This window comes from Myotis daubentonii, chromosome 18 (genome assembly GCF_963259705.1).
Source record: "Myotis daubentonii chromosome 18, mMyoDau2.1, whole genome shotgun sequence".
NCBI classification, from domain to species: domain Eukaryota; kingdom Metazoa; phylum Chordata; class Mammalia; order Chiroptera; family Vespertilionidae; genus Myotis; species Myotis daubentonii.
This window is the reverse complement of record NC_081857.1, coordinates 16,150,565-16,166,923: the sequence shown is the minus strand read 5'-3', so window position 1 is coordinate 16,166,923 and position 16,359 is coordinate 16,150,565. Positions and strand designations below refer to the sequence as shown.

Below are 16,359 nucleotides of genomic sequence, written 5' to 3'. Positions count from 1 at the left end.
GCAACACAGCGCCTGCATTTTATGAGGACGCTCGCACGTACCTCTGGAAGGACTGGCATCACCCTCCAGGGCCCTGGCTGCGAAGCCTCCCGCAGACGCCACCCACCACTGAGCTTCAGACTAAAGTCTCTTTCATTCTGATGCTTAGGCCGCATGCAGTTTTCGGGAACCTTACGGGGTCAGATTAATGTGATGCCCATGCAGTTTTAGGCCTATGATTGGGCTCACTTCCTGGTTCCATGTTTGCTCCTTAAATATGTGAGGAGCAAATGCTTTTAGGAAGTCGCTAGAGTTCAAGGCTGTCCTTAAAAAACAAAACAGAACAACAACAAAAAAGAACCATCAAAAAAAAAAAGCCACGTTCCTTCCATCTAAGCAAAGGAACACATGGCAATAACAGTCTGTATCATTGTTTTTATAAACCTTCAAAAGAACAATGTTCTGTTGAGCGAAATTCAGTAGCATTCTGTAAACATTAATTTAAGGAAATCAATAGACCCAGTGAGCTAAAGCCATATTGCAAGATAAACTGGCCAGAGTGCCACTTTATCAAATAGATTTTCGTTTTCTCAGCTAGATAAAGACAGTTTCAAAACGGCGCAAACGTGTTGCAACCAAGGTTTGAGAAGTATGTGGCCTTCAAACAGTCTGCTTGTTCCTACTACAAAGCTGGATAAACATACTTTAAAAATGATAAGATGGCTCGGCATTGATTCGGCTCTCAATTTTTACAGATGGATTTCTTGGTTGTCTCACAGGAAAAGAACGAAACAAAAAAAACACACGTGCATTCAGAATAGAAAACCGGACGTGGGAGAAGGAAGGGGTTAAATTGTCTTGAGAAAGGGAGCTCTGGGGGCCGTCAGTTGATGCCGGACTTTAAAAAAGAAAGGAAGAAAGAAATCTTTATTCATGCTGACCTGATGGGCAACAGGCCTTCTTGCCAAAATCCAAAAGCCAAACTCTCTCGTGGGTTTGGGATCAGAGGTTTCAGCTGGTGGAAGCTGCTCCCGGTCTGTGGTCTGCGCTGGCCATGCAATGTCATGTTAATATGCTAGCGGGTGGGGGCGGGGAAGTCAGCCCAGGGAAAGGCTGGGGAAGGACATGGGCGAGCCCCGCACCACAGCCCCACGTTTCCCTCCACCAGACTGAAAGAGCTGCGGGGATAATTAGAAAAAGTGGCTAACGGAAAGCAGGTCCCTCCTTCTGCCCCCCACTGCAGGGACCTACAAGGTGCATGTATATTCCCAAGTTAGGCCACCTGACACCCCCCCCTCAGAGCCCCACCCGCCCTTACCAATGCCGGCAGAGTAGCAACCAGACAGGGCCCACTGGAGGGAACACAGTAAGAGGAATGAACAGTCACATGGAAACTGCGAGGAGGGAGGGTAAGGATCTACCTTGAGTGGATGGTGGGACTCCATGAAAAAGGATCCCAGGAAGTGGACTCTGGTCTGTGTGTGGGCAGTGGAGGCCGCGCCTGGCCATCACCACTCATGCCCTGGGCATTTTCTTTGTTTCCTCACCTGAATTTGCGTCTTTGTCTTTAGGAGTGGCTATTTAGAAAATACAAAATCCACACACAAATTTGTACACCTTTAAAAAAAACGTTGATAACACATGTCTCGATAAAAACACCATCGATTATCAACAGTGTGCTAGAATTGAGCACTTTGACTAATGGTGACTTTCGGGGAATGTAAAAGAATGTCTTATCGTCTTCTACTCTACCTGATAATAATTTGTGTGTTTTCATTTTACACTATGTAAACATTCCACTGGCAGCTCTGCATATAGACATCAATAGAAATAAAACCACCTCTCCGTGGCCCCCTGCAAAGAAAGAACTAGCATGCGGGGAACAGAAAGACAATTGTTATAGTAAAGTCTAGGAGACTGTCAAAATTATTGTGAGGGGCTGAGTGTTGATCAGTGAATATGCTTCAAGCGGCTAGTTTATTTGCTCATGTTTGGAAGTCTTGGTGTTATATATGTCAGGAAACTCAATGATTGTCATGTTGTTTGTTGTCATGGAGTAGATTTTCCATCTTTCGCAAACTCTGCGCATGTTTGAAAGAGTGACTCCAAGTTTAAACAACAACAAAACAAACAAAAATAAAACAAAATCAGAGAAAAAGCATCAAATACTAAAATGGAATACTTTCTCCCATCCCTTTAGCTTTGAGATACTACAAAGACACTTTTAGATCTTGAAAACAATTGGAGACTCCGTGCTGGGGTTACGTGTCTGGGAGAGGCTGTTCAGGTTAGAGCTGGACCCAGACTATTCAATCAAAGAATCATAGTTTTGGAACTTCAGAAGTAGAAGGGATCTCAGAGAGTATGTGTTCTGCTCAAGAGAGAAACAGCCTCAGCCAGGGGTCAGCAGGCTTTTTCTTTCTTTTCTTTTTTTAAAGTAATTTTTATTGATTCCAGAGAGGAAAGGAGAGGGAGAGGGCGAGAGAGATAGAAACATCAATGATAAGAGAGAATCATTGATCGGCAGCCTCCTGCACGCTCCACACTGGGGATGGAGCCCACAACCCAGGCCTGTGCCCTGACCGCAAATCAAACCGCGACCACCTGGTTCATAGGTCGACGCTCAAACACTGAGCCACACTGGCCAGGCCAGCAGGCTTTTTCCACAAAGGGCTAGATAGTCAATGCATAGGCGTTGTGGTCACATTCAATCTCTGCTGCATATTCTTTTTTTACAACCCTTTAAAAATGTAAAAACTATTCTTATCTCGAGGTCATAAAAAAACAGACTGAGAATCCCACCTGGCCTGTAGACTGTAGTTTGCCAGCCCCTGCTCTTAGCCATACTTGGGGGCTGACAACTTTACTGAGGGCCTACCGTTCTTTCATTCTTCACTCAGCCTGCGTGCCTCACTGGGTCAGCGCACTGGTGGCTCTTGCGGGATAGCTGGGATCGCCTTCCCTGAATTCAACCCGCAGTGTCGTACCATCCCTCCTAGGTGCATGTAAGGCTTGCCCATGGCTATGGAATAGAGTTAATGGACCACACACAGAGATGGGCAAGAACCAAGAAGCCTTCAGTCTCGCCCCGCTTTGACTAGGAGATTTCATGAAGCGCTTTCCTGCCAGTAAATATTTAAAGGGACTCCGTGGAGGAACCTGTCCCTCCTTTACCACACATCTAACGAGTCAGCTCAGATGGAAGAAGAAGCAGTACACCTGTCACTCTGTGGTGTCAACTAACTTCCCTTCAGGTCAGCCCCTTGAAGGATGAGCCATTGGTGTGTCAGTTCGACAGGCTGGTAGAGCCTGACCTTTCACTTTTGCAGCAATTCCTGGGGCAGGTGTTACAATGAATAGGGCCAAGTGTGGTGCCATTCTTGGATGGGAAATTATCCAGTAACAACTCGGCACAAATCTCCAGCGTGGCACGAAGGGAAGCTGGGGCACAGATAATCCGGGCGCTCCTGTTCGTTGGAGAATGCATTACCTGATTGCTTTCTGCGGGAGATTTACCTTCCTAACTAGGCTTTGCCCGGGCTAACATTAAAACGCATCTGCGTGCCCTGTATGCATGGATGGGGCGCTGTGAGCGCGGAGCCTCGAGAGGAACTGTTAGGAAGCTGGGTGGGGCAGGGCCATGAGAACAGCATCGCTCAGAGCGAGCAGCAAAGAAAGTAGCATGAGATACAGCTGATAGTCAGGCTACTTCGGAGGTCCTGGGAGAGAGACACTGCCTCTCTGCTGACAGCAGCTCGTGCGTCCCACATAATCCTGGGCTGCATTGGGAAAGGACTGGGATTAAAGACCTCAATCCTATCATTTGGTTTTGACCGAAAGATCTTGGTTCTGTCGGAGAAATTCCATTTTGTCTTTCTAGAGAATTCTATTGGGTCTCCCCTCTATAAGCGACCCTTTGCAAAAAAAAAAAAACAAAACAAAAAAAACAAAAAAAAAAAAAAACAAGGATGAGCTATATTTTAAAAGCAACCCAAGAGCTTATGAAGGACTTTGAAATTGCTTTTTCAAGAAAGGTAAATAGTCTGGGGAGGCTGAGAAACAGGTTCCAGAAGGGCCCTGGGAGCCTTTGGAAGTCCCCTGCCGATGCCTCAAGGTGCTGCTTGGGGTGGAGTCTCAGGATGCTGCCAGACCCAGGACTGGCCCTGCCGAGAGCCATGCCAGGAGTCGTACACCTGCAGGTCCCATAAACTGACAAATCTCTGAAAATAGTCTTTGTATGAAAGGAAGTGGAGTGGCCTTGAAACCATAGCCTTTCATCCTCTTCCTCCTCCTCCTGCTTCTGGCATTTTCTCTGCTGTCACCCCTCTCAAACCCCCTATACTTGTTCTCAGTGAATCTATTACGTTTTACTAAAAAGTACCAGATTTTAATTAAAAATGTTAAAGTAGTCTGTTCAAAACAGAAGTTGGGTACAGTAACCACAAGAAAGATGAAAAATACATATCTAAATGACTTGTGAGGATTTCATACCTACCCACCACACTCATACACACCCACAAAACCCCAGTGGGGGGAAAACACCTTTAATGACTTCTGTTGCTATCATTTGGGGAATACTTACAGGAAAGAATGGTTTGCTTTTGTAAAAGTTACTAACTAAGCCTATAGGTGAAGGTAGTGATATCATCTAGAACAACTAATTCTGTCTTGAAATAGGGGAGATGTAGTGTATTATTCAGAGGTTAGTAATATACTACGAGTGCTGATTGGCTGAGTTGGGGTGGGGCACGAGCGGCATGCTTGTGGGGACGGGTGTATAGACACCCCAATAGTTCAGGCCTGTCCCATCTTCTAGGAAACCCACAGGCATGAGGGCTTCACAGATAACTCCTTGCTGTTTGGCTGCCTTAGCCAACACAGATAAAGTGAGCAGCAACTATAAAGATTAGTGCTAACTCAGTCAATAGACTGTTGATGAATTTGAAAGATTAGTCTCTATAGTCCCAGCGAGGGAGTTGCCATGTCTCCAAAGGTACTGTTGAGAGATCTGCAAAGCGGGCCCTGGGGGAACCCCACAGTGGGCACCCTGGAGACTGTTACTGAGATAACTGAGCCACAGCAGAGCCACAGGGTGGATGTGGCCCCGGGTGGATGCCATCTGGATTCCCAGGCGATCCACAGTCACTGCCTAAAGCTTTGCATCACCCCAAGGATTTACTTAGGGAATGCAGAAGGCCTTCTATCCTCAAATCACAGAATTTCAGACCTAGATCCTAGCTCTGTGTTTAATCTCATCACTTTATGGGTGAGCAAAGTAGAGCCTCCTGAGGCAGACCCTCCAATCGGGTGCTCCTTCCGTGGTACCCTTCTCACCTGGGACCTATGACTCCAGTTCTGATCCAGGTTGGTGCCACCTTCACAGCCACACTTGGGGCAGAGAGATCACTTTCTCTTTTTTAAACCAGTTTTGCATTGACTCTTTGTCCCAGTTCTGATGAGAACTCTCTGTTTGCTCATTTGTTTGTTTTCCTATTTAGGGTCAGCAGGAAATGATGCAATAATTGGACAAGGTAACTTTCATTTGGCTCGACAGATGAATAAAAACAAATGCTTATACAGCACTTACTCTGTGCTAATAAAGTCACGTGTACTCATTTAATTCTCAGGACAGCTCTGTGAGGTAGATGCTAAGGTCTTCCCCGTTTTATAGATGAGGAAACTGAGGCACAGAGAGGGGAGGACACTTGCTAAGCATTCACTGCTGGGAAGTGGCAGAGTTGGGATTTGAACTCAGGGACTGTTTCCAGAAGCCATGGTCTTTTAAATTTTACACTATCAGCCCAGGACCACTGGCCGTGGCCTCGCCAAAGGATTTCCTTTCTACGATTTCAAGGTGATGCTTTTACATAAAATAACATCTACTTGTAAGTAAAGTTTCTGTTTCCTTCCTGAGAATATAATTTAGAGACCAGAGCATTCTTTTCCCTTAGGCTGCCATTTTTATAGACTAGAGCCTAAGGATAAGGCTGGGTCTTCAGGATGTCAAACGCTTCTATACTTTATCTACAAAAACACTGCAAACATCTGGGCAGCATGGCGGATCTGCCCACTGCTTATTTGGCTGAATATGTCCTGTAGACACAATCAGATTTGCCAGAATACTTGTCAAGAGTTCTATACACTGGTCTGTAGGCTCTTTTCACCAGTAAGTGCCTCTCAGAAGCTACTTAAGAAATCCAACTTCTCAGGATAAACTTCTGGGGCAATAAAAAAAAGTCCCCCTGGGTGTGTCGGTGAGGTGCAGTTCCACACCTGGAACTCCGCTCAATGGTCTCCTAACTGTAACTGTCCCTGGGAAAACACAGACACGCTGAAGCGCATTACAGAGGGCAGCTGAAACGACCAGGGGCAGCCCACTAACTGTATGAGATTAGACTTTTAAAAAGGATTAGAGCTCCTTCATCTGCAGAGATGAAGATTAAGAGGCAGTAATGATCAAAGTCTATAAAATCAGAAAGGAAATGGAGAACATGGCCACAGCCCTGTCCACAAATCCTAGGATATTATAACAAGGGCTATCCCTTCGGAGTTCCAGGGAAATCACTTACGAGCCATAAAAAAGAAGATACTATTTTCTCAGCGGGTAATAAATTTAGAGAATTATTATCTTGAGGAGTGGTATAGTCTGAGAACGGGGCTAGGCCTGCAAAGGCTTAAATAAACCTGTGGGTAATAAAACCATAATGATCCAATAATGGGAAGTTGGGAATGTTGTGGGGACATCCTGAGACTTTTGAAAATGATTCAGTCAATGACAGGTACCAGACTCTCCCAACACGCTCCTTACCCAGGGCTGGAGGCCTGCTGATCTGCCCACCTCTCTCCTCATTTTCTCAGCTGGATGGTTCCTAATATTCAGAACAGGGGCTCAGCGACAGGGAAACCCAGGAAACTGTACAAGCTGGAAACTCACTCCTCGGGAGAAATGCTCTTTAATCTTCTCCAGGGTCTTCGACCTAGGAGTCTGCATTAGAATTCTGGACACTGGTCTGACCATGATTGCTAAAAATATAAGAACTTACTCCTTTGGGTGTAAAACTAAAATCGATGTTTTACTCAAAGACAGAAACATTGAAACAGGCCATGTTGGCGTGGTTGGGGGACAAAAAACTGCTTAAATTCTCTGTGGGGAAAGCTGCTCATAATACGCTAACACAGATCAATTAATTCCATTTTAAGGAGGAAGTAAAACATACCAATTACAGAGAACCCACCACAGCCCCAGATATGGAGCTCTCACTTTTACTGCAGTTAATGTTGGAACCACTACACCTTCTCTAAAGCGCTGGCTCCGTTAAATACAGAGTCAAACTTCAGAGAAATGTTTTAGCCTGTTTCCAAAACAGCCCACTGTTAATCACATTCAATATCTAATAATAGGTCATCGTCGGGGGCTGGGGAGGTGGTGACAGCAGAAGGAGCAGGCAGGGCAGGACGGTTGGGGGCAGAGGGGAGAAGACGATTCCATTCAGAGGAAAGGAACCTTCAGCCGACTATCACATGCACAGCGAGGCATGAAGAGTCTTTGCTCTATTCCCAGTTCGGACCTCTTTCTGAAAACTGGTAAAATGAGGCTATGTGCTGAAGCAAATAAAGGAGCCAAGGAGAGAGAAGGGGTGGCGGAGAAAGGCATACACAGAATAAGTAATACCTATTAAGTCCGAATTCCAACCCTACCTACCATCCTACTGGGAGCAACCGCTTGGTATCTGTTCAAGCTGCAAGTGGGAAAGCGTCAGTCCGCACATTGGGGAGCTATTCAAAGACCCCATTCACTGGGCGGGTGGAAAGTGGGGAGGTGGGAAGGGGTGAGGACGGGTTAAGGAGCAAGGAGGTTTTTATTGTTTTTTTGTGTGTGTGTTTTTTTCTCCTTGTTTCTCGGGGTGTAAACTTTCGAGTGATTTGGGCAAGAAAACTGGGACATCTGGAGTTCAGAAGTCGAGGGGAATGGGGAAGAACTGGGAAGATGAATGCATGATCATCAGCTACACAAAAGAGCGGAGCAAAAAGGATCCCACATTTGGGCACTGGCGTCTGGCAAGGAGGCCAGCGGCAGGGCTAATGAAGCATTTGTGGTGTGGGACGCCTGCCAGCGCAACAAAGAAGATGTGCTTGGGCTCTGCAGATGTGCCAGGGCCCCCAGAGCAAAATAATGACATAATCACCATCAGTGTCACAGACCAGACTGTACACAAGGTGACAGGGGAGGGCGGGCCTGTAATACACACACAGGGAGGACTCTCCATGGCCCGCGGCGCTGCTGCCCTGAGGCCTGGGAGGCAGGCAGGGCGACCTGTCTATCTCTAACCACATCTTAAATCCTAAGGCAGGCTTGTTCTCGCTGCTGGTGGGTGTTTTTCAGGCAATCCCAGCGTCTCCTGGGATGAGGCAGCAGAAATGGAAAAGCTGAAGAGAGATTTGGACTGGTTGGAAAAGGCTGAACAGAGAGAAGCCAGGGGAGAAATCAAAGGAGTTTTGAGTCAAACTCCCTCTGCCTTCTGCTAACTTCTGTGCTCAAACTTTTACGAATCAGATCCAGGCCATGCAACCCGAGGTATAAATATTATCATGGATGTCCATGTTCCATGTTGTAAAGAAAATGCAGGAAACATCTTGGGGAAGCTCAGGGGGTTGGGGACACAGATTAGCAATAAATGGTCCCTCTCCAGGTGAGTACCAAAGCAACACAGGCCGCTCTGAACGGTCTCTGGGCCCCGTCACCTGCCCCTGGCTGCTGCTCGGTGAGGTGGGTGTGTTAGTACAGCTGTCTGGCTTCTAAGTGACTTTTGTCAGCTTGAAAGTGAAAGTCTGTTTGAGGAGCTGAAAGAACAATAGCCCAGAGCCCGGAAGAAGGGCTTGGAGCACAAAGGACTTAGACCAATAGTGTCCCTTTTCATTGCTTCTAATGAAAGATTCATAAGAATAACTTTAATTTTTTATGACCCCCCTTTTTGGTATGACTATATTTGTTGTGTCAACTTCCACAGATGGGTTCTCTTTAAATACCAAAAGGTCTGTAGTGGAAGTGTTTTCAAAGAGCTATGGGGACAGGTTCTGGCCATCCTGTGGGCCCCTTTAGAGATGGCCTCTAAATCTGGGCCCCTTCAGCCTTGGAGTCGCAGTGGACGCTACAGCGAAGTGAGCCTAATCCTTTCTCATGTGCTCGGTTAAGTGCCTCTTGGAAAAATGATTGTATTTGTTTTTCTTGGCTTCATTCTATTTACCAGGAACAGTAGCCTGATCATCATTAGTGGTTCTCCTTTTCCTTCACTTCTCAAGTAGCTGTCTCCACACTGCGTCTTAATTTTGTGTCTCAGCCCAAAGGGGGGGAGGGGACCAGCTTGTATTTGTTTTATGTCATGTTAGCAAACAGCACTGAAGGTTGGCTTAAGGCAATCCCTGAAGGTGAAACGTTATTTTTAAACTGGAATAATCGACTTTCAAGAACCAAAAAGAATGTTTGCAAAAATACTTATTCTTGCAAATTTATAACTGAGGTGGTTAAGAGACATGAGTGAGTGAATGATTGTGAAAAGTTCTGCTCTGTGTCTGAGAAAGACCCAAACAGTTAAAGTGAAATAAAATCAGGGGTGGGAGCGGGGAACGAGGCAATTTGATGTCCATGTTATCTGCCACGTGAAAAGGGATCGCAGAGTTTGGAGCAAACTTGGGTTCGCTAAATGAGTTTGCTTACTCGAGACCAAATAAACAGGCTCGTTTTCAAAAGCCTGTTAGAACGTCTTCAGACATTTAACCCAGGATGGGCCGAACACAACGGTAACATCCCACCGAAAGCTCCAACCACCACCAGAGGCTCTCAGCTGAGGACTTGCCCCCTCCCCGCCATGGATAACCCTTTGTGGGACCAAGAGAAAGAGCCCAGGCAAGGAGAGCTGACTGTCAGACAATAGGCATCCCTCCACGCTGTCTCTGAACTTTCCTCATCTCTGAAGGACAATTAATTACGAAGGCCTTAGGGGTAGGTCGCAGCAAGGGAAAACCCACTGCTGCCCCAGCACCACGGCTGCCGCCTCTGTGTTTGCTAAATGGCTTCGCCTGTTGGGGTACAGCCACCAAGAGAGCCAATAGATCACGGGGGGGAGGAGGGGCGGGAGGGAAGCAAAAGATTTTTTTTGTGTGTGCGCCTGCCCTTGTATAATTCTATTCTCACTGTGAACTCATCCATACACAAAACACAAGGACATTTTTTTTTTTTTAAAGAGAGAAAAGCCACAGGGCAGGTTGCAGCCGAAACGGCCTCTCAGTGGTGTGTTAAAAAGGATGGTCTTTTCACCAAATCATTTCACAGAGGCAAAACAGACCAACACAAAGAGTTGAGACTTTTTCTCCGACATTAAATGGAGTAACTGATAAGGTCAGACATATGATACCTAAAGACATGAATCTGTGAACTCTTGAAGTCAAAGGCCCTCTCTGTGCCGAGGAACAATCTTTCAAAAGAAATAGATCATAGAACTCCACTGAATCCGCTTTAAACTTTATGAAGCAGGAGGAGAAAAAGCTCTAAGTAGGGAAGCTTGACAGAAGAGCCTTGAACTATTTTCTGAAGGAAAGATGAGACCCTCCCTAGGCTGCCACAAAACATCTTTTTTTTTTTTTCTAAAGGCTCCTCTGAACTCTGATAGGTGCCAAGACACTGCCATTGAAAGCTGTATAATTATGTGCTATAGCCACTGTAGAAAACGCTTTGTTCGCCACAACAAAGGACAATAAGCAAAGTAAAGCGACATTCCACTGTATCTTTTTCTTTAAGAATGTTGAGAAAGGTCATGGAATGCTATAACTAATAAAGCTGTTGAGTAAGGAGGTTTTCAAGTTGATCTTACTGTGCTTGAATGTAACCCAATGACAAAAAAAGACACGGGGAGCTAAAAATGCAGTGACATTCCCAAATAGATGGTAAATCAATGGACCGGTTTCGTTATACTGATCAACACCTTGAATTCCAGAAGGACGGGCGGTGCAAAAATGAAGCTCCGTGCATGCACACAATCCCACCTCTGCCCCTCCCCCACCCCCCACCCACTTGCACCCCCGGCGTCTTTACTGCTCTCTCCTTCACATTTCAGGCGATCATTCCGTACAAGGAATAGGTTCCCAGACAGCCATGTGTGTGTACGTATATTTGGAGAACATCCATTTCGTCTCTTAAGAGATCAATTTGGCTTGTCAGTAGTGGGGCTGGCAAGGAAAGAAATAGTAAGCGTTTCTTTGCCTCCCCGCCACCCACCAATAGTGTGTTGCGCGATCATTTAAACAGCTCAGCGGCTTTGAGGCCAAAAGACTGCAAGAGCAGTGAAAGGTTCTCACTCATGTGCCAGTGCTCCAAACGATCCTCATATTTAAATATCTATTTGGAGCAGAGGGAAGAGCTTCCTAAATCCACCTGTCCTCATTTTTCTTTAAAGAGACGGTGACATGAACGACAGATCTCCAAATACATGCAATTCTTCTTCCACGTGTGCCGTGTTGAGAGTGAGGTGGGTTGGGATGGGGCTAGGCATGGTGGAGAGAATACAGTCTGTGTGTGGATTCCAATGGGCCTGTGTTTGGGAGTGTGTGGGGGGAGTGGGGTGGATGTAAGGGGTACTGCTTTATTTTCTCTTTCTAAGAGTGAAGTCAGAAAGCACAGGAAGGGGTCTGCAGAAGTCTTCTCCTTGCCTGTCATGTGACTCCAGGAAAAAACCAGACCCCAGGCTTAATGATGGATCATCTGCCCAGTGAGATGTTAGTGTCTTAGGAAATGGCATTTATACACCAGCTAATCAATGAATCAAATTCCCCTTCTATTTATTTTTAAACTTTCCATCCAAAAACCTGGGTCTTCAGTGAGGGCAAGGGCGCTCAATCACTCTTCCTGGGAACTAGGGCCCTGCCTACAGACAGACAGGTAGGCACGCATGGGCCTAGGTGGGATGCCTGGCTGACCACAGGGCGGGGCAGAGGGAAACATAAAAGCAAAAACCTCCAACTCACATGCCCCCAAAGTCAGAATTATCTATCTGGATGAGGTGTTGGCCAGTGTGCACACAAGACCATCTCTAGGCTCCCAATCTTTGGGCCATTCTGCCTTTCTTAGCTGTACCACATCACGTAGCCGGCCGAGGTAATGGAACCAGATAAGGGTGGTCTGTAGGCCTTTGGGCCCCTTAGCTAGTGTGATTCATCTTAGTGACTTACACAGGTCAGTGGCTTAGTTGCGTTCTTTGCCCAAACCTGTAAACCAGCCTTGGAAATTGACAGCGATCATTGCCTTCTTTCCAGCCACAGTTGTGAGAGCAACAGAAAAGCAATAAAATCCAACTCATATGCCCCTAAAGTCAAAAGTGTCAGTATGATTTAAAAACTGGGACAGAATCCCAAACCCCCCTTTTCCCTTCCCATAAAAAAAAAAAAAAAATTTGGAAGCTCTTCAAAGTGAAGTGAAAATGAAGCATAGAAATATATACCATAACACCTGGAAAGACAAATTTATTATTGCCAGTCTCATTAAATGTGAGAAGTAGGAGTAAAGGATGCACTTGTAACTGAACACCCCTCTTCCGTACACTTTAGTAAACTCGCGTTCGGGGGTTCGGAGCGAGAGCCCCACTCCACACAGCGTGGCCAGCTTCCTGGGTTTTAGCACAAACCAAAAGTATAGTTCTTGTCACACCCTCCACCCCCTTCAGAGTCTTCTTCCACACCCCCTGGGTCTTCTCAAGCTCTCACCACCCTAAGTCTGAATGCTCTGCCAAGAATCTCGGCAATTGTGTAAATTGATACAAAAGGCAGAACCACTCTCCTGTCACTCAGAAGGTCCTGACTCATAAAGGCCAGGAAATGCAGGGTCTAGAAGGGGAGAGAGATTCAAGCCACTCCCTCTTCGCTAGTGATAAACCTTCCCCATCTGCTCTGAGAGCCATCAGCAGCAGGGGCTGAAGGGGGATGGTGCTCAGAGTGACAGAGGCAGAGATGGAGCAGAGAGCTGAAAAAAAAAAAAAAAAGACGAGAAGGAGAACAGAACGAAGGAGAAGAAAGTCTAGCGAAGGGGGAAAACATTAGCCTCATTTTCTCTCATCTCATAACCCTCTCTAGCCCTGCCTCGACCTGTCCCTTCCCACTTAGAATTCCTTTAAAAACAGTCTAAATCTTTAGGCAAACGGAAGTTTTTCTTATCTTAATATCCACATTATGATTATTACTGCTCACATTAAGTAACCGTGGTAAAACACTTAGAAGAGTATCATAGACAGTCAATAAATGTTAGCCGTTTTATTATTGCTGCCAACAACTGACTGAGAAATTTAAAATGCAGTCAGTAAAATGTTTTATTGTTGGACCAGCTAGTACTCTGTTGGGTTAATATGCTCCTTTGAATTGACAGGATCTTCGGGCATCATGCAGACACAACTTCAGAGTCCCTCTACATGCTTAAAAATTCAGAAAGAAACAAGGTGTACCGTTCTCTACTTTGCCATCCTCTTCTCTTGTTCATAGTAGACTACAGACTCATTTCACTCAGTCTAAGAGTAGGAACTTCAATGCCAAAGTCACGCAGTGCGCACCCTCTCAGTTGAGGTATTCGACTCCAAGTGCTGGGTCCACCCCTGGCTCACAGCCGGGGCCCACACTGGTAAAGCTACTGTGATAAGACCGGTGGCTTCTTAAGCAGCTCACTTAAGCACTGACCTCCACGCACACAGGCACAGAAAGGAAAGGATCGTCTTATCTGAAGCTTTTGCAAGCACATGAGCCAAAACGGAGAGGTGAAATGAAAAACTGTTGGGTGATGTTAGGTCCCTGTGTGGTGGTGGGTGCGTGCGCGCATGTGAACGCGTGAGCCTGTGAGTGGAGGGGGCAGGGCGGGATCCAGACTCCTGTTACCTTGTCACCACACTTCCAGAAAGAGCCTAGTTTTACCGAAGGAAGAATAAGACTCAAAATAGACCAATAACTTGTCCGAAGTCACATGGGAAGTGACAAAATGACTCCCAGGCCCCATACTCCTTGCACTGAGGCGGTCTGAAAATAGACACTGCAGATAAAGGAGAGGTGGCCTGGCTGGGAGTGGATATGATTCAGAAAGAGAGAAATATCAGATGTTAATCATATTAAAGGAGGATTTAGATGATGCTAAATGGAGCAGCTTGTTGGGTATCTCTTCATGCCAGCCGTCCCCTGTTGGTGTCATTTTGGTCTTTGTGCTGTGAGCAGGGGATTAAATTCTAACCAGGTAAGGTTTAAACGACACAAAAAATCCTAATGTGTGCTGTCAGGATTTGGTCTCTCGAGTGTGTTACACAACTGAAATGCAGAACTCTCCCAGGAATTGTGGGCGATTCTTGTTTGAAGCATGATGCATGCCACTAAGTGAATATTTGTCCTAATAAACTATAAAGACTTCATCAGCACACAGTCAGATTCTCATAGCTTAAAGTTTAGGGCAACGGACTTACCAGAAAGGGGTGTGTGTGTGTGTGTGTGTGTGTGTGTGTGTAAATGAAGTTCTTGAGATTTTTAAAAACCTTTAGCTTTAGGAGAAATCTGTTGGTGCTCTGTTGGTACATAAACCAGTGCCCTGTGATGACAGACTTTAAAGTTGGGGAGCAGGACAAGGATCCTCACTTTTAATATGTCCAGCCCAAGGACAAGGTTGTTTATCACACCAGTGGCAAGCAACCTCCATTGGTCTCGGATAGCAAAGATAAATGGGCGGCGTGTAGTATAAGCATGCACATTTTCAAGGCAAAAACCATGACTTCCCCACTTCAAAGCTTCCCCAGTCAGTTCTTTCTAAGCCACCATAATTGATCTGCACTGCTTAGAACAATGGGAGAAGGGCCCAAAAAGGAATGGAGTGTGGGCAGTGGTGGTCAGGCCAAGGTGTCCCTCTCTCCTTTGAAGTTGAGACCTTCCTGGGCATTTCTGGGTAGTATCTAGCTAGCTATGTGAGGAAAGCAAGATTATTAACCTAAGATCTCTGCATGAGAAGGTGAGGGAGAAAACATTCATATCCTATCCTTGAGGTAATATAAGAAAAGGAGTATCTTGGTCAAGCCATGGCCTATCTACTCTCACATCAGGGGGCGTGGCCTGTGGAACTCTCCTGCATTCCCACTTCCAGGGATTGTTGCCTCAGCCAGCAGGGCTCAGCAAAATGCCTTTGTGAGTACTGGGAGATTCGTTAGTGTTTTCTCATAGTCATCATGTTGCAATGAAAAACTTTGCTGTTGCCGTAACCGGTTTGGCTCAGTGGATAGAGTGTCGACCTGCGGACTGAAAAACTTTGCTGAGACACCACGTTAACCAGTAAAAAAAAGCCTTACTCAGAGCCACCTATATTTTATTGTTGCATAGAATTGCTTGCTGGGGATTGTGTATACTGCTTTGTGTGTCTCTACAATATGTCTGTTGTACATACATAAGTGTGTATAAGAGTGTATGAACACAGAGCAACATGCTTGTGAAGTGACCCGTATGCAAAATACACAAGCGCCTCCTCCCCAAACAACAAACATAGAAGCCAAACAAAAAAAGATGTTGATGGATAGCTTGGAATATGCACTTAGTAAACTCTCATACCATTTCTTCCATAAAGGGAATAAATACTGATCAAAGTTAGAAACCATGGAATCTCTCCCCCATCGGCATTTCTATACTTGCTTAGACACAACAACTTTTGCTATTGCCATTCATTGCACATCACATATTTTCAGCTCAATCGACATGCCAGACCTAAATGTGGAAAAGGCCTACTGGGACAGGGACCTCTTCTCTGAGAAGAGACCACACTGTATGTTTCTCGCTGCCATTTTCTTTGGATTCTCCAGTTCCCTGTTCCCGTGGTCAAATGGGAAGCAGCAGAGCCGGCCGTGGGAAAGAAAATAGAAGTGGGTCAGGTCCCTAGGACTCTGATGGGAACCATGGGTGGGGGGAGTGCTCCTCACTGTTGCTCTACCGCTTACCCACTGGGGGGGGGGGTGTTTCCATGAAATACCAACACAAAAACAGACTGAGGGACATTTCTGAAGAAAATACACTTTAAACAAAGAAAGGGGAGATGACCAAAAGATAAAGAGGAGTTCCTACCTCAAAGTCATTCGCTTTATTGTAGTGCATGTTCAGAGCCCTGTACAGCTCACAGTCTCTGGTTATAGACAGCTCTTCAGTGCTGGTGACTCCATCGTTGATGGCCTGACGCGCATACTTCTCCATCTGAATGTAGTAAAACTCACGGAAATTGCTAAACCACTTGATGAGCTGAGAGGTAATGCATCTGTTGAACTGTTAAATTTAAATATTGAAAGGGATAAGAACTCTGCCATTTTCGTCATTTATTCTTGAAGCATTCAAAGC

At 45.8% G+C, this 16,359-nt stretch overlaps 1 protein-coding gene across 4 annotated transcripts in view; it reads right to left on the bottom strand.

Annotated features, from left to right (window-relative positions):
• Positions 1-16,359, bottom strand: part of PROX1 (prospero homeobox 1) — a 52,940-nt gene that overhangs the window by 12,663 nt on the left and 23,918 nt on the right. For all 4 annotated transcript variants that reach the window (XM_059674849.1, XM_059674852.1, XM_059674851.1 and 1 more), the window contains one exon: positions 16,093-16,287. In XM_059674849.1, coding sequence (XP_059530832.1) covers positions 16,093-16,287 — 195 coding nt within the window. The remainder of the gene's footprint in view (positions 1-16,092; positions 16,288-16,359) is intronic.